At 34.8% G+C, this 21,814-nt stretch overlaps 2 protein-coding genes and 1 pseudogene across 6 annotated transcripts; all 3 read right to left on the bottom strand.

Moving 5' to 3' along the window:
- Positions 1 to 1,807: 1,807 nt before the first annotated feature.
- Positions 1,808 to 9,572, bottom strand: LOC142552006 (putative sucrose-phosphate synthase; annotated as a pseudogene).
- Positions 9,573 to 11,415: 1,843 nt separating this feature from the next.
- On the bottom strand, positions 11,416 to 14,999 carry LOC142552004 (actin-related protein 2/3 complex subunit 3). 5 transcript variants are annotated; one of them, XM_075661565.1, is made up of 6 exons: positions 14,852 to 14,994; positions 14,429 to 14,578; positions 13,058 to 13,110; positions 12,635 to 12,743; positions 12,289 to 12,558; positions 11,416 to 11,695 (listed from the first exon to the last, which is right to left on the bottom strand). In XM_075661565.1, exons 3-6 carry the CDS (start codon positions 13,058 to 13,060, stop codon positions 11,541 to 11,543), a joined length of 537 nt encoding a protein of 178 aa, XP_075517680.1. In that variant the 5' UTR covers positions 13,061 to 13,110; positions 14,429 to 14,578; positions 14,852 to 14,994; the 3' UTR covers positions 11,416 to 11,540. The 5 variants fall into 5 exon arrangements, with proteins under 5 accessions (XP_075517680.1, XP_075517679.1, XP_075517677.1 ...); XM_075661564.1 differs by having other exon boundaries at positions 14,429 to 14,595; positions 14,852 to 14,993; XM_075661562.1 differs by having other exon boundaries at positions 14,429 to 14,588; positions 14,852 to 14,993.
- Positions 15,000 to 17,507: 2,508 nt separating this feature from the next.
- LOC142552003 (monogalactosyldiacylglycerol synthase 2, chloroplastic) lies at positions 17,508 to 20,872 on the bottom strand. The gene is made up of 9 exons (XM_075661561.1): positions 20,641 to 20,872; positions 20,048 to 20,356; positions 19,246 to 19,418; positions 18,960 to 19,121; positions 18,732 to 18,873; positions 18,414 to 18,638; positions 18,225 to 18,287; positions 18,046 to 18,120; positions 17,508 to 17,821 (listed from the first exon to the last, which is right to left on the bottom strand). Exons 2-9 carry the CDS (start codon positions 20,297 to 20,299, stop codon positions 17,558 to 17,560), a joined length of 1,356 nt encoding a protein of 451 aa, XP_075517676.1. The 5' UTR covers positions 20,300 to 20,356; positions 20,641 to 20,872; the 3' UTR covers positions 17,508 to 17,557.
- Positions 20,873 to 21,814: the final 942 nt, after the last annotated feature.

The raw sequence follows: 21,814 nt of genomic DNA, 5'->3' as shown, positions 1-21,814 counted from the left end.
CCCCCGAACTGTTTTGTAGGTAGCAGTTGAGCAAATTAAATGTTATAGCATCTTTATTCATTTCAAAATAAATATTGAGACTCGAAGTAGTCAATAATATATAAACAATAGGTTTTCGTGAGATAATTTCGTAAATCTAAATTCGTGATGCGGAACAACTCGGTCCTTACGTACAGTAAAATAATAGTTTTGACTTAAAAATTAATATTTTTCTATAGATCAGATCAAGTTAGAGATCCATATCAGAAAATTGACCGATGAGACGATCTCATATGAATTTTTGTTTCTATATACAAATAGTGAGTTTGTTGCCCATAAGAAACTACAAAAAAATCAACTTTGAACTAAATTTTATTAATTCTAATAAAAGTCATATTCTTTTATTAGAATATGTAATAGGTGTAGTATACTCAACATTAAACCATATGTTTTCCATGTGAATACTCTATTCAATAAATACGCTTCTTAGGGATTGTTAAAAGGCGCATAATTTGATTCCGACTGGGAATGTATAATATATTTAATTACGTGTACAGCGATATATTGCAAATTTCAATTAAAAATCTTTAAATAGAAGTACAGCGATATATTGCAAATTGCAATTAAAATTCTTTAAATAGAATTTTTTTTTTTTAAAATATACGTCATTTTCCAGGGTGTTTTTGTTGGGAGGTCATTCTATACAGCAAAAAGTGATCAGGGGAATTTAATCATATTATGTGTAAAAATTATATAAATATGAACAAAGTTGCCATGGCTTACGAATATAGATACATAAGATCGTTTCATAATAAACATAATAAATTAAGATGTAACAAAATATTATAGACCCATTGCCACCTAATTCCTAGCTAAGACTGAAGCTGTGAACAATAAATTGTGAGCGTGACACATTACGGTTAACTAATTACAACCACAAATATAGGTGTGTATGAACTCACTTGAACACGGTCCAACAAATTCAATCTTACAATCAATTTATATTAAATACATAATAGTTTCAATTTCAAAAATACACCATATCACTCCCCCGATAATTTTTTTGTAATGACATGGGGTGAAATTTGTTCGCCGTCACCTCTCTCCTATTGGAAGATACTTATTGCAACATAACTTAGGTGACACTCCCCCGTGATAATATTGCACACTTAGGCTACGTTTGATTGGAGAATAAAATTATGAAATGATTAAGAGAGAAATGATAAGAAGAATGATTTAAATAGATAATGATAAAATAATATTATGTTTGGTATGATTGTTAAGAATGAGATAATTAATAATCTTTTGATGAATTTACAAAATTGTCCTTCCACTTTTGCAGCGATGGTGGTCGGCCGACTGTGAGGCGGCGACGGCGGCCGGCAGGAGGAGGGGGTGGTCGGCAGCGGACGGCTGTCGGAGGAGGGGGTGGTCGGCAGCGGAGGCGGCGTCGGGCGACGGCCGGTGGCGGGGGTGGTCGGTCGACGGTCAGCGGAGGGAATTGATGGTAAGTTTGGATTTAGGAGAATGGTAAAATTGGAAAAATAAGATGAATTAAGATTAATAATAATCGACAAACCATGCACATAAAATCGGTTGTATGCCTTAAAACAAGCACCAGAAAACGTGAAATGACACAGCGGAGTGGCCAAAAAAGAGAGAATTATTGAATTCTTTCCTGTTGTTTTGAAGAGCCATTGAAACGGCCAGTGTTACAGCTAAATAAAAATATTGAAATCTGTAAACAAAGGCACCAGCTTCGGATAAACGTTGGAGGTTTCATAAACTTACATATTGGACTGTTGTCTTTGTTGACATTTTCAACATATAGAGCAGCCAAACAAGCTTTTCGCATATCAAAGGTTTCAAGAATATACACTGTAACCTGTGTATCCCAAACTATATGCTTTCACAACATAGTGTCACTGTGCTGTGAGCAACAGGATGTAATCCGTAAAATTTGAGTATTCATCATTCTTAATTTTGGTAGGTATGCACTTATAATTGAAAAGTTAGAATTTGAGGAACTGTAGCTCGTCCAATGAGGCTCGGAGATCAGAGCTGCTATATCCTTCAGGCATGCTGACAATATTAGGGCTATCAAAGGAGATGACGTCGGTCAGTGGGTAGCTTCTGTTCGCATGGAGTTGGTTGTTTGTGCTACTACAAACGCCTTTCAACACGACAGACTTGTGAACACCTCCTAGCAATCCTTCATAGTCACTGTCCCCACTTTCTCCGACAAAAACCACGACCTTTGATAGGTCCATACCCCAGCGAAGATATAAATACCTGAAAAGCAAGTTTTACATGTCGAGTTATGATTCCATTTATGACATGGTGATGTGCAAAATGCTATACCAAAGAAAGGGTCAAAGATATGAGGATGACGAGAGCTCCATTTCAAAGATATGAGGATGACGAGAGCTCCATTTAGTTGTTCAATGGATCAAACAAAACAATGTCTGATCGTAAGAAGCATGGGTTGAGGCAAGAAAGAAGAAAACCATCTTCATATTACTTTTCTCACGTGGAAAGTGTGGGAGGTTGAGTACTTGGAGACACTAATCCAGCTTCAAGAAACAAAGCATTAAATTGTATGCACTGAAGGGTACTTCTTTAGAACTTAGGATGGCGTATACTACACTGATAAATGAAATGCCAGGCAAATGCAGGACACTGTACTTAAAACTTTAGAATATACAATTTAATGGCTGCAAGCATAGACGTCACAAGAAAATATCATCACCGAGTAAAAGTGGTACCTGAGTGCTTGGGAACGAGAAGCAAGGACCGGAATCGCATTAATCTTATATCCATTTCGACAATAAATAACATGACAACGAAGTGCTTGAATTCTCAATAACTTTCTTAGTTCCTTGACAGGGGGAACCTGAAAGACAAATGTTCTTGTTAAAATGGCATCGGATGTTTTACTATGATGGAGATATAGCAATGAAGGGCAATAAAACAGCAAAATTAATGAGATCAAGGAATAGGGCAGGATCCGTATGCAACGACTGAAGGACAAAGTAAGAGACGCGGCGTATTTCAAGTCGTTGATACAGTAAGTTCCAATACCCTATACAGCGAGAAAAATAAGGAATATTGGTTTACCACTCCAGGCTTCTGAACTTTGAAAGAATAGCAGTAGTCAGCTGAAGTCTCTTCATCTTCAACAACATGATGTTCTTCCCTTTCTCCCTTCTTCTCAGCTGTAGAAGCCCATCGGACTAGAGTCTTTCTCAATCCTTCACCACCCCAACGGTATTCAATATGCGAATGATAATACAAGTCTACTACAAAAGGGTTTTCCTCGGAGTGAAACGATGAATAATAAAGATCACCGCCACTATTGCAAATAAATGCATCAAAATCAGTCGGGTTAAAGCCATTTGAAATCAGAAATGAATATGTTTCTGTAATATTAAAGGACGTGTTTAATATAAACCCGACCGAACCTTCAGTCCTTTCCTTCTCCACGGCCTCAAAGATCATTCTTACACATTCAGAAAGACCATCACCTTCATGGCAATCCACAGCAATCACAAACATGTGTTTCCTCCTCCTCAATACGGGGAACTTACCACCTGCAGAGTTCTGATTTCCCTTATCAGTCGACCCAGATTTCTGCACGCTCTTCGCAGAACCTCTAGACCATGTCAAAACAGCATTTTCTAGTTTACTCTTTTGAACTTCAGGGTTTAGAGTGTCATTAATATTTTCTCGGCTCCCATCCTTGTCTCCGTCAAATGAAAACTTTAAGTTCAAAGATATATCATGTATATCCCTCAAGGAATCACTCGGTGAATCTGACTCTGAATTTTTGTCGTCGTCATCATTTCGTAACCAACGAGGCTGCCTTGGTTTGCAACTTGCTATTTTAGTGAGATAAGTTTTACAATGCTCTGGCCATGAAAAAAGATGTATATTTTTAAGACCGTTTGCTCTGCATTTTGCCCAGAGATGCTTATCTGCAACCAGCTTCAAAAGAGCGTCAGCAATGGACTGTTGATTGTGGGGATCAATAAGGAGACCATTGTCTAAAACCTGCAATAACGATAGATACCAAATAACAAACTAAGATATAAAAGCTTCAGGAGAAGAAATATCTTCCGCAAAATATCTGAGATGATAAACAAAGAGAAAAGAGTTGAAATACCCTGTGTATGTCAACGGGACCACCATTTTTTGTGGCAACAATGGGCAAACCATGTGCTGCAGCCTGTTTGATGGTGGAGAGATCAAAATCGTCAATTGAACAAAATTGAATTTGCCAAGTTTAAAGTCATCAGAAGCACGTGGCATACCTCTATCAAAGTAAGCCCAAAAGGCTCAATGAAAGCTGGATTAATGAACACACCCTGTCCAAAAAAAAAAATGAAACACTTAAAAGTTTCAGCATATGTAATATTTTAATACACATATCAGCTAATGGTAGCACACACGCATGCACTGAAAAATCAAATACTTCCCAATTGAAACAATATATACTATGTAAGTACTTAGAAAATTCACAAGGGATTTGCCATTTCCAATTTGGTACCACAATCTTGAACATTTTGGCCCAATTTGAACCAATAATATTGACATGCCCAAGAGTGTAAAGGGGCTGACCTTGCCGAGTTATTCACTCGCTCAGTCCCAGAATTGCAGACATGTGTGTAGGCCATAGGCCACAGATTAGATGCTATCTCAAAACCTTATGTTTGAGGGGGAAAAGCTTCGGGTGTTAGCTTACCGAATCCGAAGTTCAATCCGTATCAAGATTGTACCAAGAAACTTATGAACAGTTGGTATTATATTCAAGAGAATGGATATAAAATTCTAAAACAATTCTAGCTTACAATAAAACTACAAGGAGCCAAGTCCGAACCTTTACTATACAGTTATTTTTCTTAAAGTCGCCAATATTGCTTAAGCTACAAAATAAACACGAGAGTACCTTAGTCTTTGCTGCTAGGCGATAGATTTCAGGAACTTCAGCTTGCTTGTGATGTTTTGGATATGCCACTAGACCATAGAGATCATACTTATCGATAATCTTAAGGATTGATAAAAGAACTGAAGCATTAGTGCTTGACATTTCATCAATATTGTCACGGTTACCCATTATTAATGTCTGCAAAAAATAAGGGAAACAAATAAAAACAACAATACAGGTACAACTACTCAATGCATTCCACGAAAATGGGTTTGGGTGGCAGCTTACAAGGTTAGCAAGTTCCCTAAGAGGACGACATTCTCCAAAAGCTTTTACCAAAGTAGTGAGGTTTTTCTTTTGATCTGGTCTAGCGAGTGCAAGTATCATAGGCTTCCTTGGATTTGAAAGGAAGCGCATTATCTGTACATGTATCACCGTATAGATACTAGCATTAACTTAAGAAATAAAAATGGAGGGAGGTCAAAATTTTAGGAATTAAATATTTCATGAATTTTGAAAAATAAATCTATCTAAAAAGTACTGCCTTACTAGAACCAGATTTTGCAGTATATTATCTAACCTCTACCCAAATAGGTGGATCTGGAGACTTGCCACCTTCGCTTGCTTCTGTTTCTATATCAATGTCTCCATCATGAGGAGTGATGTGATGAAATTCCATCCCAGGTGGTATTACCTGATAGTCGAAACTCACTCTTTGAGTAAATCATAAAAACCTAAGAGTTTCAGACAAGTTCAGAGACAGCGAGGCCGCATAACAAATTCACATTCAAAAAGTAAGTTCCATAAAGGAGTATTTATCATTCATTTACTTACAGAGAAACTATGATAAAAAACCAGAACAGTCTAAAATATAAATTTGATCGGCAAAAAAAAAATTAGACGCTAGTAGTTTGGAATCTGAAGTGGAATTACAGTACTTACAGTCATGCGAGGCATGAATCTTCCGTAGCAGCTCACATTGCGCTTAATCCTCGCTCGTAATTTACGCTCTAGAATTGGATCAAAACCATCATACAGACGCCACTGCTCGTCTATTTCTTGTCTGGTGCTAGTAATGACAATCTCAGAAGCGTCAAGTGATAACTCCTCCGCCTCTATTCTACGCATTATTTTGAAGGTAGAATTAATCTCATCCCTTGACAATCGACCTTGTCTCAAAAGCTGTTCCAGCTTATCGCGACCCAATGAATGACCAGTTAAAATCATGGGTACATTCAGAGCACCAGATAAAAGAGAAGCAGAGTCACCTGCATCTGCATAATGCCCATGAATTGCGACAGGCCAAACAGGATATCCATTACCAATTTGTTCACCAAGAACCTTGGACATCTGTATGATGTGGTTAAGAGCACCATCAACAAATTCAGGGATATGTGGCCACAGAAGTTCTTTTGGAATATATTTATCTTTAGGTCCAAAAGGAATGCGAATGATGTAAGCACCACTACTCTCTCCCATTTCATGCACCAAACCTTCTGAATTTCTTGAAGGTAGCATCTCTGTGGGTTCACCATAGCTCCAGTCTACTTCTGGTGATGATACTTGTCTAGTGAGTAAATCAACACGATACACACCTGGCATTGAACCTAAAGCTCTTGCCAGCTCAACAACATACTTCACCTGATAAAAATATAGAAAAAGGAAAGTAAAGCACTAAAGCATTATCCATGAAAATGTTGATATTGAATCAACTGAGAACAAGTTTGGCAAATCACGAAACAACCCCTGAATCTTTGAAGCACCACTGGCGTATGAAAATGACATAAAAATTCCCCTGGGAACAGCACATAATACATACCTGACCACCAGTATCAGAATCACGACCAAGCTCCATGTTTTCACCGCGTATCAAGCCATGAATGCTGCGGGAGAAGCTTGTGTCAGCAAGCACGTATTAAGTTGCATACCATTCTATATCGTTATTATTAGGCGGGGGCCTCAAATAATAAATTCTGCATGTTCAAATATATGAGTTCCCTTCATCTCCTGGCGGTCTTAAAAATAATCATTAGAAGGAAATCAATACTCGAGTATAATCATTCCGAAACTGAAGACCGATTATCTAACTTTATTTTAGTTAAAGAGTGACTATACCAGCAAAACCAAGCAAAGTTATCAAACACCAAATTAATAAATAACAAGCAAAAAACGGGATATCAACGCCAAATACCTTTTTAATCATAATGTGAAATACGAGACAAGCAGATTTACTTCATACCTAATCAACACAATGTATAATTGTTTCCCCTTTTGTTGATTAATCCATGCCTCTAAAGTGTCAACCGAACTAATTCTTGGCAATCGACCTCTATTGCTTTCTCCGTGCTGATGAAAGATCACCAACCGCATCTCCTTTCTCCCCCTCTGATAAGTCTTCTGACATGTCAGCAACCGCTTCTTTTCGACCCCTTTCAAGTTCAAGACGGCGTTTATTTATCCTCTGGGCTTCCTCACCTTCAAGCTACAAAAATTAAAGAAATAATTGCAACTCAATTACACTACTGATAGATAAATATACGTTTCAAAAAATAAAACAGCAGATATCATAAAATATTTTCTAAGACTCCCAGCATTAAAAGTATGTAACATGATTTGTAATATCACTGATGTAAAGAGGAAATAAAAGCAACAATTGTCAAAAAGACGAATAATAAGTCAAACAAACAAATCATAGTTATCTTCGAGCATTAAATTAATGACGAGACTTTGGCATTCTATTAAGCAAAATATATCATACTTCATGGTCATTAAAGATGCATGGCACATTAAAGCCACCTTGAAGCATAGGAGAAAGGCCAGGGTGAGAAGAGAGGCCCACTAACATGTGATAGAATAGAATCTACGTATATAATGAAAATTCTCTCAATTAGCATCATTACTGTTTTCTGCAAACTATCGAAGCATACAAAATTTCATTAGTGTACAAATAAATATGAATGGTGATTAGACTGAATTTCTCCCTAGGTTCACAATCCCTTAGTGTTAATCTCGAGATTTTGATATGTGTCCTTCACTTAAAGATTGCTGTTGCACCATTTTGCACCCCATGACCGTGAGTGAGATTATGCGCATTTTAAGAACCATATGCATAATTAAAGAAATTCATGGACAAGTAAAAAGAAAAAGAAAAAGAAAAGTTCCAGGATGCAACCACAAATTAATCACAACGTAGAAGCAAATCAATGCCAATTACATATTTTTGTAATCTGAATAAATGAAGTCGATAGACATGGATTTTCGAGCTAGAATACTCATAGCCGTCATGCCCATATGTTAAGAAACATTTTAAGCATCACACGGCAATCAAGGGCATGATAAATAAGAAGGATTCCAAGTATGCATGCATATCAACTGAATTCAGTATGCACTTATGAAATGATGACACCCATCAGAAGGTAAAATAAGTATAGCCAAAGAAAGACAAACTTGAACGATGATTAGAAAATCTAGCGTGCTCTTGTCCAACAACTTATATCATTACTAGCAATCTGTAACAAGGCGAGCCAGCGAAAAACATAGTGTGAATAAAATACATCCAAAAAACTCTGGTCCATCTGAAAACACTTGCCATTACTCCAGAACTTCCCAAGTAACAACACAGCTATAAACAAAAAGGATAGATTCTCTTTGACTTATAAAAAACATGCCATGATGGTATTAAGTTTGAGCTTACTGGAAAATTAGTCAATAGCCTCAAACAGAATAACTCTCCCGCAAACCACATTGTTCTTCGTGATTTTCAAATATCTTGCAGGCAGCAATACAGTTGATAAGAGCGAGCCATTTAGCCAATATTTTATTCAATGAAGCAATAATCTTTTTACCATTACACACAGATTTGTTATTAAATTTAAATCATTAAGCGACCCACGTTTCATAACACTTCAGATATGCATCTAGAAATTTTAATTCAGACTTCCTTCCCAAGCAGGGATCGACGCGTCATCACCTAAACAAATGAAACTCGGAAGAAAAACTTCGAAAAGAAAATCATTGACTGGAAAAATCGAAAAAATTTAAGAAAAAAGAAACCTGCTTTTTCTGGCGAGCCAGATTCCAAATACGCCAGCACATATTCTCCAGCCTCGTGTTCCTCTCCTGCGGACTCCGAGTCGCTTGTGCCTGAACAAAAAAATTCAGAGTAAAAGATGGACATGTACACACATTATACGAACAAAAATAAAAAAACTCACAGCACCAAAACACACATACTCGTGCCCAAGCGCGATGGAGATCGGTCTCGTCGAATCCCGTGATCACCTCCTCCACGAAGTATCGCGTGGGACTAAACCTCCCCCTCTCCCGCAGCAGCAACGACGACTTCGTGTCACCCAGCCCCGGCCCGACATCGAGAATCGCTTCCAGATAGCTGTTAATCCAATCATTTCCCGCCATTTCCCGCCACCACCACAATCACCACTGCTCCTGTGTGTATGTGGAGGAGTGTGCCTCTACAATTGATTCGAATATTCGTAAATGTATGCGCGCATACACACACACATATCTATATATATATATATATATATACGTGTTTGCACTACAGAGAAATGGAGTGGAGAGGGATTTTTGCTGGGTGGTGATGTTGATAAGGCCACTCTGAATTGAATTGAATTGAATTGAAATCAAATATCAAATAATTGAGAATTCAACACAATATTATATTATATATATATATAATTGAGAATTCTAGACTAGATGTAGGAATTTGATTTCGATCATTGCCATTCAACCTCATTATATATATGTGTAAAAAGGGCATATTTTTTAAAAAAAAAGGAAAAAAAAATTAATACTAAAATCACGACAATTCGTCTGATCTTGTTATCTATTTAATAGACAATTACCTAATAATCATATTTAGATTTTCTTGTTATGTTGATGCATGTGTATTGATTTTAAATTGTTTAAGCAAGTATCCTCGTAATAATGTTAGAATAGAAAAATTATTGTCTTACCGTCTGCTCAAATATTTTTTATTTTTTATTTTTTATCATGTTGTTGATCAATTCACATAACAACCATATAAATATTTAATGATAAAAAATAGTATTTATTATTTATCACGTGTTGTTATTATATGTTTTCATGTGTAAATATCTATATGGATGACTTGACAAGGAAAAATGACGACGTGACATCAAAATTATTTGTGTAGTAATTGATGTTATTGATATATCATATGTCACGTAAATAATTTTTCAATTATTAAAACTGAAATATTTTGCAAATCCGTGGATCGATATCGTGAACTGACGACAGTTGGACCAAAACTCGAAAATGTACGAGTTACAAACGGAAATTGTAACTTGAGTCGAAGAAGATTTTCCGTCCAAGAATAAAAACGAAGCGCGAGAAAGTGTGTCGGGGCGATGAAAATGGGAAGTATGAAAAGAGAGGAGAGGCGAAGATGCGGTATACGTCGAAAAAATGATAATTTATTTGGTATTTTGCGGATAAACAATGAGTTAATTATCTATTTTACTTTATACTTTCTCTCTTGAAAAATAACCCGTGCATAATAAAAGAAAAAAAAAATTATATCACCGAACAATTATTTCATGACACTCAACTTTAATTAAGAGCAATAATTGATACCCTTGGCACATGTAATATTCGAAAGAATAGCAGCCTAACATTTGATATTTTCATTTCTATTATTCTAAATTGAGGGGAAATTTTTTTATAAAAAAATGGTTCATATTCTCTTAGTTCGTTCCACCAAAAAGAATAAATGTAACGGCTTGGCCAATTGAGTGAAGTATAGTATTTTAATACCACGAAAATTGGACCAATTGACTGATTAAATCATCCCTCAAGCGAGATACAATAGAATTAGATGCAACGATTATTCCAATAATATTCCTATTAAAGTTATACTTATCATTCAAAAGCCAAAAAAAAAAAAGTTGTACTTTATCGTATATAACTGGAGATATGGTCATCCATCATTTGCAACAAAGGATGAATTAATATCAAATAAATTTTTGGAGAAAGAAAAACGATTTAGCCCTGATTTGTTCAGGTTTTTGTTCAATTTTGCATCCAAATTGAACTACTACACTTTTTTTTTTCCAATTTCATGCTAAAATAAAAATAATCACCACCTCAAATCTCAATACTTGGAATTTATGGTTAACTTCAACAACAGTAACATGTGTACTTCATACCGCTGCTTCATGCATGTATGTGTGCGGGGATGCGATCTTAAACCAGCACATATAAAAGTTATTCTTTTGAAAATAGTGGTATTCTAACATTGACGTTTTCACATGAATCCCATGTGTCAATGCCGACACGCGTGTTATACTCGGGATCACACGGTTCTTTGTTTGTTTTTGTTTTTGTTTTACACTGTCTTTCAGATGTTATGGGGAAATTCTATAAAATCGAATATATTTTTATCTGTAATTTTTTTTCCTGATAACTTCTATAACAATACAATTCAATCTGTCATAATTTGACAGGCTCCAACTTCAACAACGATGCAACTATAAGCAATAATATGTCAGTCGCAGATATTTCAAAAGTCAAACAAACAAGCAAAACATCAGCAAAGTATCACATAGCACATGAAAGCAAGCCATACTTTTAAATTTTCCAAGTAATAGATCAAGCATCAGGAAGAATCATTTGTTTGGATGATGTTCATAAACTTTCTCTTAGCAAAGGCCAGCCACCATTTGTTTGGAGTTCCATTAGGTCGATATGCCACACTCAATAATCTTCCACTAGTTTCTTCCCGTATCTGCTTCAAATAATTCCGGAAGAGTTCTGTGTCCAGAAAGTGCAATCAAGAAAAGACAAGAACTAATAGAATGACTAGTAAAGATTAAATGGACTGATGATATACAAGAAGATATTATTTGGAATTTGTTGTTTAAATAAATATGACGAGTCTAAAGACTTGGACCACATATGAAGTCGATCAAAAGTCGAAATCATGAAGATGAAACTCAGAGAAAAATGGTTTGAAGCTAGTTACAGCTCTGCAATGCCAAATTAGTACTGGCAGAAATTTTAGACACGGTTCAAGCAAACAAATTTAAAAAATTTCAATATGGGATCAGTTCTATAATAAGAAAAAGAAAATATTGAACAAGATGCATGCAGGATTCAGATCAGATAAAAGAAGTTGAACAGTACAAGAATTTAAATGATTTTAAAGTTTTCAGATCATTTATTTAGTAGATTGTGATATATATCAGTGGGTGGTGTTTGGATCAGTAGGATCTGACAGTGAAACTGGGTATTTGCTACAGCATCAGAAGATAGGAAAATCAATGCAAATATCAACTATTTATGTACCTTCAATTTTTCTTCTCTTTGGTACAGAAAGTTATAAGCCTATCAAGCCAATGCTATACCTGCTTCTTGTCTAGATTGTGGATGAGTAAACAGTCCCGGAAATGGAAATCCAGGCTCCCCAGGGACAGGTACAGTTTCCAGTCCCAAACTAATAATTGCTTTGGTCCCTTCGGCTAAAGTTCTGCAGCCTTCAAGCCTCTTCAGAGCAATATTAACATAAAATGTCAAGTAGATAAGAAGCTTATCAGCTGAACTCTTGATTTCAAAGTTTCTGAAGAAGACATTGGCTCGAAAGAATGTTATCGCCTCATCAACTATATCCGTGCTATCTGCATATACATTCTACCATTGTTGATGCAAAATATTCTTACAATCAGATTCAAGTATTATGGGGGTTAATCTGACCTTGTTCTGATACAGGAGCTGGTCCTTTAATGTGGCTTTTCAGGGGAAGCAAAGGGCATCCACACGCTTTAGTAGTTTCTTCATCATCGAGAAAACTGGAGTGGTAGACCTGCAAAAATAACTTAATTTTTCAAGCTATATCCTGAAATAGATCGGACATAAATCTATCGTAGAAAGGCTTCACCAATCGTTCTTTAAATGTCCTTTTAGATTATACTATCATGAAAACACCTCCCAGCGGTCACCAATAAATCATATATGCTTCTTCAAAAAGAGAAAAAAGAAAAAAAGAAATCGTATATTCTTTTCCACGCATCTTCCTAGATCTTTTACATTTCTCATCTTTAATTTGATAAAATTAAACCTGTGTAATCTATTCACAACCCAGTAAATGTAAGTGGAAACGAACACAATATTTCTTACCATATCGGTTATATGCACAACTTCCTTTACACGAGCTAAAGCAAGTGAATAATCTGCAACCATCATATTATCATCATCAAATCAGCATTCTTTCAAATATCAGGCCAATAGTTTATCCACCAACTTAAATGTTGTCGACATGATGTAATAATTATTTTACATAAAAGTTTCATCTGCTAAAAAAATCGAACTCTTTAAAAAATAAAAACTTAAATAATTTATAATCCTGAAATGATGGTATCCATTTCTATACTCATCAATCTGTTTAACCACAACGAAATCGTGAAGTCCTGTCATCATTAAAAAAACATTAATATTTTAAATATCCTTACAAATAATTTTTCAGAAAGTACTCTAAGAATAAAGTCATTAGAACCATAAAAAAATGTGGTTCAATTTCAGATAGTGTTTACAATGCTTATCATGGTCCAAACCTCTCTTCATTGGCTTTTCTTGTCTCACTTGGTATTTTCACTTACAATGAAAAGGAAAATAATGAATTATTTATCCCACTGTTTCCATCTATTTTGGTTCATGGTTTGCTCCTATAGTTACTTTGCCTTGTTCACAGCTATACACATAGGGTGCATGAAGTTGTAGATTTTGCAAGATGTTCATGAATTTGAGCTATTTTTCTTATACAATGAATAAAAATTCATGAAGCTGAAATGTACAGGGACCGAGACCTTTTTCTTGTAATCCAAACTTAACAGCTTAATTGGCTAAGCTGCAAAAATAATTTTTCAGTTCCTTCTTTATGTTTGATGAAAGTTGAATTGGTAGAATCAAGTCACGATATGTTAAATCATGAAAAGATACAAAAATAAATTACTGAATTGTTGATGCACAAAGTTGGCTGTTTTGTTTTAAAATTTTGAAAATATTGGATATCTTTGTTGAAGATTCCATCTTTTATAAGTCCACAGACCATTCATAACCTAATTGTGGGTAAAGACGTCATAGATTTTGAAAAGAATTGGTTTGGTTAACTTAAAAAAGGATTAGAATCTCTCTTTTACAACTGGCATGAGTTTACATCTAGACTCTGTATAAGGGATGGACTCCCTTCCTCTTTCACCAACCTTCTTTTCTGTATGGCAAGTTGGTTTCCTTATGCTAAGTCCCATGTTTGAGTCACTCGAGCTTAAGTAGACCTAAGCTGCCTAAATTGATTCCCCCAACATTAGTTCTTTATACTAATCTAGTGTGAGCAAAAACTGGCAAGGCAATAATAGATCACATTCATTCCCACAAACATTAGTATTTGCCAGACAATCATGTTAAACAAAAATTCAGTAAAAATCGGAAATTTAACCAAACAAAGAAGCAAGGTGAAAAGAATTGGTATGAGTTATATATCGAATAACCCACCTAACAATTAAATCCAAAGTGCGTCAACAATTCATCATCTTTCACCTTCTTACACGCAGTAGATTACATGCCATCCTATAAACCTTGTTTATCAAACTAACTTGTTGCCAGTTCAAGCCAAAACGTGAATTCAGTTCCCATTCCTTTTAGCTAAATTAAGCTGAGATCTTTAGAACGTTAACAAAATGCACAACAAATTCTTGAAATGCAACTTCAAACTTAGCAACCATAACCCCAAAAATCAATGGCACAAGCAAAATATCTAATTAAAAAAAAAAAACTGAAACAATTGGAACTAGTTTCTTATACAAGTCAATCTTGAATCTACTCCAACAATAAATAAAAGAAAACCATAAACAAAGTTCATATACCCATTCGATCTCCATCTAGATAGGGAAAAAAGGGGAGAGAATCTAATTTTACCTGGTTAAAAATGAAAGTGGGCACCTTCAATCACAGAGATCAACTCAATGAATCAAGATAAAATCTTGATAAGGAAAAAAATTGGATAGAAATGAAAAATCTCAGATGTGGTGTGCGGATTTGGCACTGTGATTTTAATTAAAATTAATACTCTAATTTTATTACTTGAAATATTAATGGATTTTTTTAGTATAAATTAATGCCACATATTCCAAATTATTGTGTCAATTAATCCTGTATTTCGAGAATAGCAGGGGAGACCGTATCATATTTATCTATAAAATAATTGATTTATATCATAAAATTGACTCCGAGATCGTCTTATAGAAATTTTTTTGTTCTAATTAAGACGACTGGAGAATGGTAACACTGACACAATAAATGTTAATTTTTACATGTATGTGGTGTCATACATATGTCGATGAATTGTATATTTTTTGCATATTTGTTTAGTTTTTAAGAATTATGTTATAATTTCTTCTTCTTTTTTAAGAAAATAACTATTGTTTCATTTTTATAGTATTTTCTAAACATCGGTTTTGTATCTCTCGACACCATTATCATTTTTAATTTAATTGTTTAATCACCAGGGGAAATATTTATATATGAATTCGTCTTTTGTTAAGAAAATATTCGCAAAAAGGATTTAAAGACTAAAATTTTACGACATACATAAAAACAAATTCAGATATCACAGCGAACTAAGAATTCATTTTAAAATCAATCCAACTGAAAAAATTTATTATTATTATTATTATTTAATGTAGATTATAACCTAATTATGCATAACCACAACCTTAAAAGTTCAAGTTTTTATAAGTTGAAGAATTCTATAACATGCATAAGTATTTTAATTTACACTATTTTACTTAAAATCATTATATTTCATGATTAAATTAAGACGTTCACTCAACTCATGTCGATTGTCATTCCTATTTTTTTTTTTAAATTACAATATTTCATGTATTGATTTACTATGAAACTTAAAATTTAAATTGAAGCATCTAAACAAACAAGGTTCGATTCGGTTTGGTTTGGTTTGGCTATAAAAAATTCATTGTTTGGTTTTTTTGAAATTTTATAAAATCGATATAATATGGTTTGATTCAAAATCTAATATAAAATTGAACAATCCATAGTTGAATACACAACAAAGAACCAAATTTGTATTGTTTTAAAAATGGGCAGGATTTGAAATATTTTCAATCAGAAAATGTACATTTTTAGTCCTTCAATTTATAATTTTTTTCAATTTTGACCAATAATGACTTTGTATTTTTTGTTATATAACTTGTATTTCGTTTTCACTTCTGGTCTTTTATGATTAATTTTTTTATTTGTGATCATGTAAATTATATCTTTTTTCGATTTTTGGCAATTTTTTTATCCGAGTTCGATATGTTTGTCCGTAAAAAATGATTAAAAATGAAAAAAACATATGATTTTAAAGGACAAAAAATGAAAAACATATAAATATTATGATACTAGAAATGAAAATTCATTGTAACAAGAAAAAAAACTATTTAAATTACAGGATTAAATTTGAAAATTTATCATTAACAAAAAAAAAATAAAAAAAATGCAAATTATAAGAACATTTGGCCTCTTTTCAACTCAATTGGTCACAAGCAACGTCTGAGCCCACCAACATTAACCAATGCACATGGTTGCTTGTGCTCTACCTAAAAATGGAAGAAAATATATTTTGGAAACAAATAATCTTTTTATGTTAAATAATGTACAAACGTCAAATCCCATCTCCACGAGCCTATTGGGGCGTGACACGTGTACGCGTTGCTTACAAAAAATAGATAAATAATTTAGATTCCATTATCATCTTATGATCATTCAATCACTTAAAATGAGAATACTAGTTTGCTATCAACGTCAAACGTTTCTTACCAGGCACAAATGACAATGACATAAAAATAGTCAAAATAACTATTTAAATTTATCTATATAAGTTATGTTTTGGTTTTTTTATAATGTTGACATGACACTGAAAAATACTGATCTAACATCTTAAAATAATGATTCATCAACACTGTTAATTTTTTTTTTTTATCAAAAGTCAAATCACAACCTAACTAACGTGATCAATATTTAAATTTGAATATTTACATGACCAATCGACAAACTTATATGACCATTTAACAAATATCACATCGTAATAAAATTGTGTTTTCGTAGATAAATACATAATACTTGAATGAAATAAAGGAAATACAAAGACTTATGATATGTTTAGCATCCCAACATATATATTTTTAGTGGATGTTGAAGACATCAAACCTCTATATATCAATTGACTTAGACGAATTGATGGATCTCAAAAAGTCTTATATATATGAATGAGGAAATCAACGACTATATACTGTAATATCATAGCGTGGATTCACCGTCCAAAGCCAATGTTAGTACCAGCCAATTGGCGAATAACATGCACAAAATACTACTATATTCAAATTGAGAGATCCTTTGAGTAACAAATAAAATAATAAGCAACAAGCAAATAAGCAAGCTTCACTATTAGTCAAACTAACCTAAAAACAATCCAACAGCACCACTTTCAACCACCTTCAACTTGGGAGCAACTCTGAAGGTAAAAACAACAGCACGCATGCTTTCATCAGCTACGACCACAATGAAGGAATCCCAAAGTAGCAGACACTTGTCCTGGTTATGAGGAATTTGATTGTCATCGCTTTAATAAATTAAGCTCGAAAACGATGATGTGAGCATGTACGGTATGTTTGTCAAAGGACCCCGTTGGCAAGCAAGCTCGTGAATGTCCTTCACGATGTCGAAAACTGCATTTGGTTGGGCGAGTTTTAGCGCATTTTCCGACATTCTCTTGAGCTCATCCTTCTTCGTGCTGAACCAGTCGGCCACAACTCTTGCCGTTTCTTTCGAGCTTCGTGTAAAGATTCCTGCCCCGTTATCAACTACATAAGGAACATTCCCTTTCTCCTGTAAAAGGCAAAATGAACCAAGTATTATTTCATATTCATCCTCGTCGTGTAAAAATGATTGTGTCAAATCGGTAGAGAAGTGCCATATGTTGTGCATTCTTATATATCTTTTTTCGAACTCTTCCCACTAACCAGTGTGGGGAAATGAGAATAAAAGATGTTGTCTTCAAGTAAAAGGCGAAGACGTGGGCATTGAAGAAATGAGCATTCGGAATCACTTACTTGTCCAGGAATATAATCGTTAAGAATAATCGGAAGGCCCCTTATCAATGCTTCCGCAATTGTACCAGGTCCTGCCTGTAACATCCCAAAAACCCGTATAAAACCAGGCCTTAATTCTTGACTATTGTAGCAGAAGATGCCGCCGAAACAACATACAGGGAAGGGTAAGAATAGCATACTTTTGTGATAATGCAGTCACAAGCACCCATCCATTTCTCCATTTGCTTCTCAAATCCTCTAATCTACATCGAATCAAATCAGCACAACTTCTAAGTTTCTATTGCCAAGATTTGAAAATAATATTTCTAGCAATAAGAGGTCATCGAGAGGAGTTGTCTCCTAGATCTTCGACAAAAATGGCAGGCTACCTTAACTGGGATTTTCCAGTCCAATGATTTTAATGCGGAGGCTAGATTTTCATTACGACCACAAATGATAACTAGCTGTCCGATTGGCATTTCAAGTTCTTTGTCAAATAGAGCCTCTCCGAGTGCCTTTCCAGTTTTCTTGACCGGCCCCATCCCTTCTCCACCTCCCATTAGTAAAACTGCTGGCAAATTTGGATCCATCTCGAGTTCTACCCTCAAATCATCCTATATAAAAACAAGTAATTAATTAATCAACTACAACAGATGGTGCAATTTATGCTAAAAATGGTTGCCTTACATCAAGTTTGGTCTATTCACCTTGGAGAGAATTGCTCGACAAAAAGAAGGTCTAATTGGCAAGCCAAACACACGAGTTTGAGACTCCTCGAGGCCATCGATCAAAGCCCTCTTCGCTACCTCTTCCGAAGGACAATATAATCTGTTCACCGACGGTTGAAACCTTTGTTGATAATGTGTTTGCTTATTAGAATGTGCTGTCATGAGTTCAACAATTCAAGAAAATTTTCGATGAAATTATTTTTTTACCAGGTGCGGTGACATGTGTTTAGGTCAGTTATGACAGTAACGAAAACGACTTTCTTTTGTAAGCCTTGCCATTTCAACACCCACAAAGGAATATGCTGCATAAGAGGATGAACACTGATGATGATATCAGGTTTGTATTCCATTAGACCAGCTTCGACCTCCCTAAAAAACAAAAATTGAATAAAATGTAGCGATAGATCAAGTTATACAGTGAAATATCACGTATTTCAGGGCAGTTTTATTGAATAATCGAGGTTTTAAAATAAAAGAGGAAAATTCACCGTACTTTGCATAGAAGGCGGCAATGGCAGCAAGATATAGGGAGTGTATCCATCTAGGAGACGTGCTATGAAATGCAACATTCCAGAGCTGAACATGTTTAACCATGAACTTGTACTGCCCCTCCATGTCGTTTAATGGCCATCCTGTGTACTCCTTCCAGACATCCTTAACAAAAATCTGTAACACAAATGATAATGTGAATTGGACATCAAGAAATGTTCTGAAAGAATGGGATTCTAGTACGCAACTTCTAATCAGACTACTCATGTTGAAAACATTCATTCGAACTTCTATCATACTTTACAAAACAAAGAAATGGGTGAGAAAACCCGGTAAAGGATCATATCCAGCAATCTAAATCCTAGCTCTAAAACCGAGTATTCGAATTGTACTTAATAACAGCATATGTCCGCTTAACTTGTTTGGAAAACAATCACATGGGTGACCCGTGGCTGCATAGGATGATGGGAGAAAATTGCAACCACCAACAAAAATTGTAAAAAATGTTGTTCAGTTCATCATATAGAATAGCATGTGAATCTTTCATCCAAAACTTGGAAATAAAGACTAAAATGACAGTCGCAACGCATGATACAAAGAAACAAGGACATTGGCTAAATAAAGTGATAATTAAACGAGTTAAATTAGCACGAAATTTTAATATAATGGCTTCATTGAATTCCTCTGGTCGACAAACTAGAACTAGAAATATCAGAAAATTTTAGCTCGGAAAATTCAAACATAATTATGCAGATATGGCAACGGGAATCAGAACAAAACACTCATCAAACTTTATCTACGCTTACCCTGTATTCATCCCCATACTCGAGCTGGAATGCATCACGAATGGCTTCAGCAGAAGCTCGGTGGCCCCCACCCGTGTCGCTCATCAAAATCAGCACATTTTTTGTTCTCTCAGCCCCAATCTGCTCCATTTCCATGGTCCCATCTTCATCTTCAAGGGCGTACTTGCACCTCTTCTGGCCAAATCCATACACCCCAACTCTTTCAATCACGTTGTTTATAGCATTCCTCGGTGACGCTGTCTTCGCCGCCATACCTATCTATATATACGAATGTATATATAATTCGTATATATAGATGGAGGAGGAATCCTGCAAATAAAAAAATTCCTCAACAGATAACTCATCAAAATACAAGAAAAATCTTGAAAAATTGATGAGATTAAATTTTTTCCCCTTCTCACACAGAAGAGGGAACGTCAGATTTCCTAGACATTATAATGATTATAACACATAAAATGCATGTAAGAAAGAATCTTCGAGCAATCAAGCAAAGAAAAAGAAAAAGAAAAAACCACTCTCAAACTTCTATTCCGATAATAAATTAAAGAATGATGGTACAACATCAACGTGACACAAAAAAATAACACGCATACCTTAACAAATACTTTGGAAATCAAGAATCCAGCGCCTTTAAAAAATCCCCAGGAAAAAGGGTTACTCTCGGATGACAGAGAGGGATCTTTGAGAAACAGCAGAGAAATCAAGAGAGGTGAGAACGAGTCGGCACAAGGCTGTCTTTTTTCCTCTGTAAATAAGGAGAGAGAGTGCCATTTCTTGATTCCGAAATTATGCATCGGAATAAATTTGTGTGATTTTGCAGCCGTCGGATCAACAAGTTGACAGTTGTTTAGGAATGTGCGGATGAACAGATTCGGATCTTCCTGAGTGGCAATGATGCGTGGGGAGGTCCTACCGTTGTTTTGACATGGCTTTCGTTGTTGTCTCCTACATTGGGTCTCCTTGTCACCAAAATTATTGGCCAATAAATTTTTAAAACATTTTCTTACATGGCATTGATTGGCCTAGTTGCAATAATTAATATAAATAATTTATAGGAAATTAGTAGTAATAGATTTATTCAAATAATTTATTTTACTTGAGTGTGAACGTTGTTGATGTGATTAAATTGAATTAATTCGAAAATTCGATTTGCTTTTTTTAAAAAAATATACGAAGAAAATGGGTTCGATTTTATGTTTTTAAAAAAAGATCGGTTTAGTTATTGAAAATTCAACCCAAACGAACGAATGCCTGAACCTAGTTATTTTTATTATCAAAAAAATAAGTAAATTCGAGTCAAAAATTTCATTTTTTTGTTAATCATCGTACACGATTTAAAAAAACTCTAAAACATAATAACTTTATCACACTCTTTAAATATTATTATTGATGTAATGTTAGGTTGTTGATTGGTAGAGACTCGTAATTCAAGTCAAATATGGTCACTAGCTTCCTAATCTTCGAAAATCTAAAGCCGGTCAAAGGCATTATTCCATCAAATTTTAGTGTTATTTATATATATATATAAATTTAAAGAAAACGTTAACTAATTAGCAAGTCATCTGCACTAGCATCGAGAGCGAGTCTGGTGCACATAAGTTATAAAAAAAAATAGGGATTGACAATGCACATTACGGATAATAATATTGTCGATCGCCATGCAATACTCGTTGTAGAAAATGACATCAACAACGCGCTGCACACCGCAAAAAACAGCATCGACGGCAGACTGCACAACCACAAAAAATGACATCGACGACGAGCTGC

Source organism: Primulina tabacum, chromosome 7 (assembly GCF_025594145.1).
Source record: "Primulina tabacum isolate GXHZ01 chromosome 7, ASM2559414v2, whole genome shotgun sequence".
Lineage (NCBI taxonomy): Eukaryota > Viridiplantae > Streptophyta > Magnoliopsida > Lamiales > Gesneriaceae > Primulina > Primulina tabacum.
Note: the sequence above shows the minus strand (reverse complement) of the source record. Positions and strands in the feature narration are given on the sequence as shown.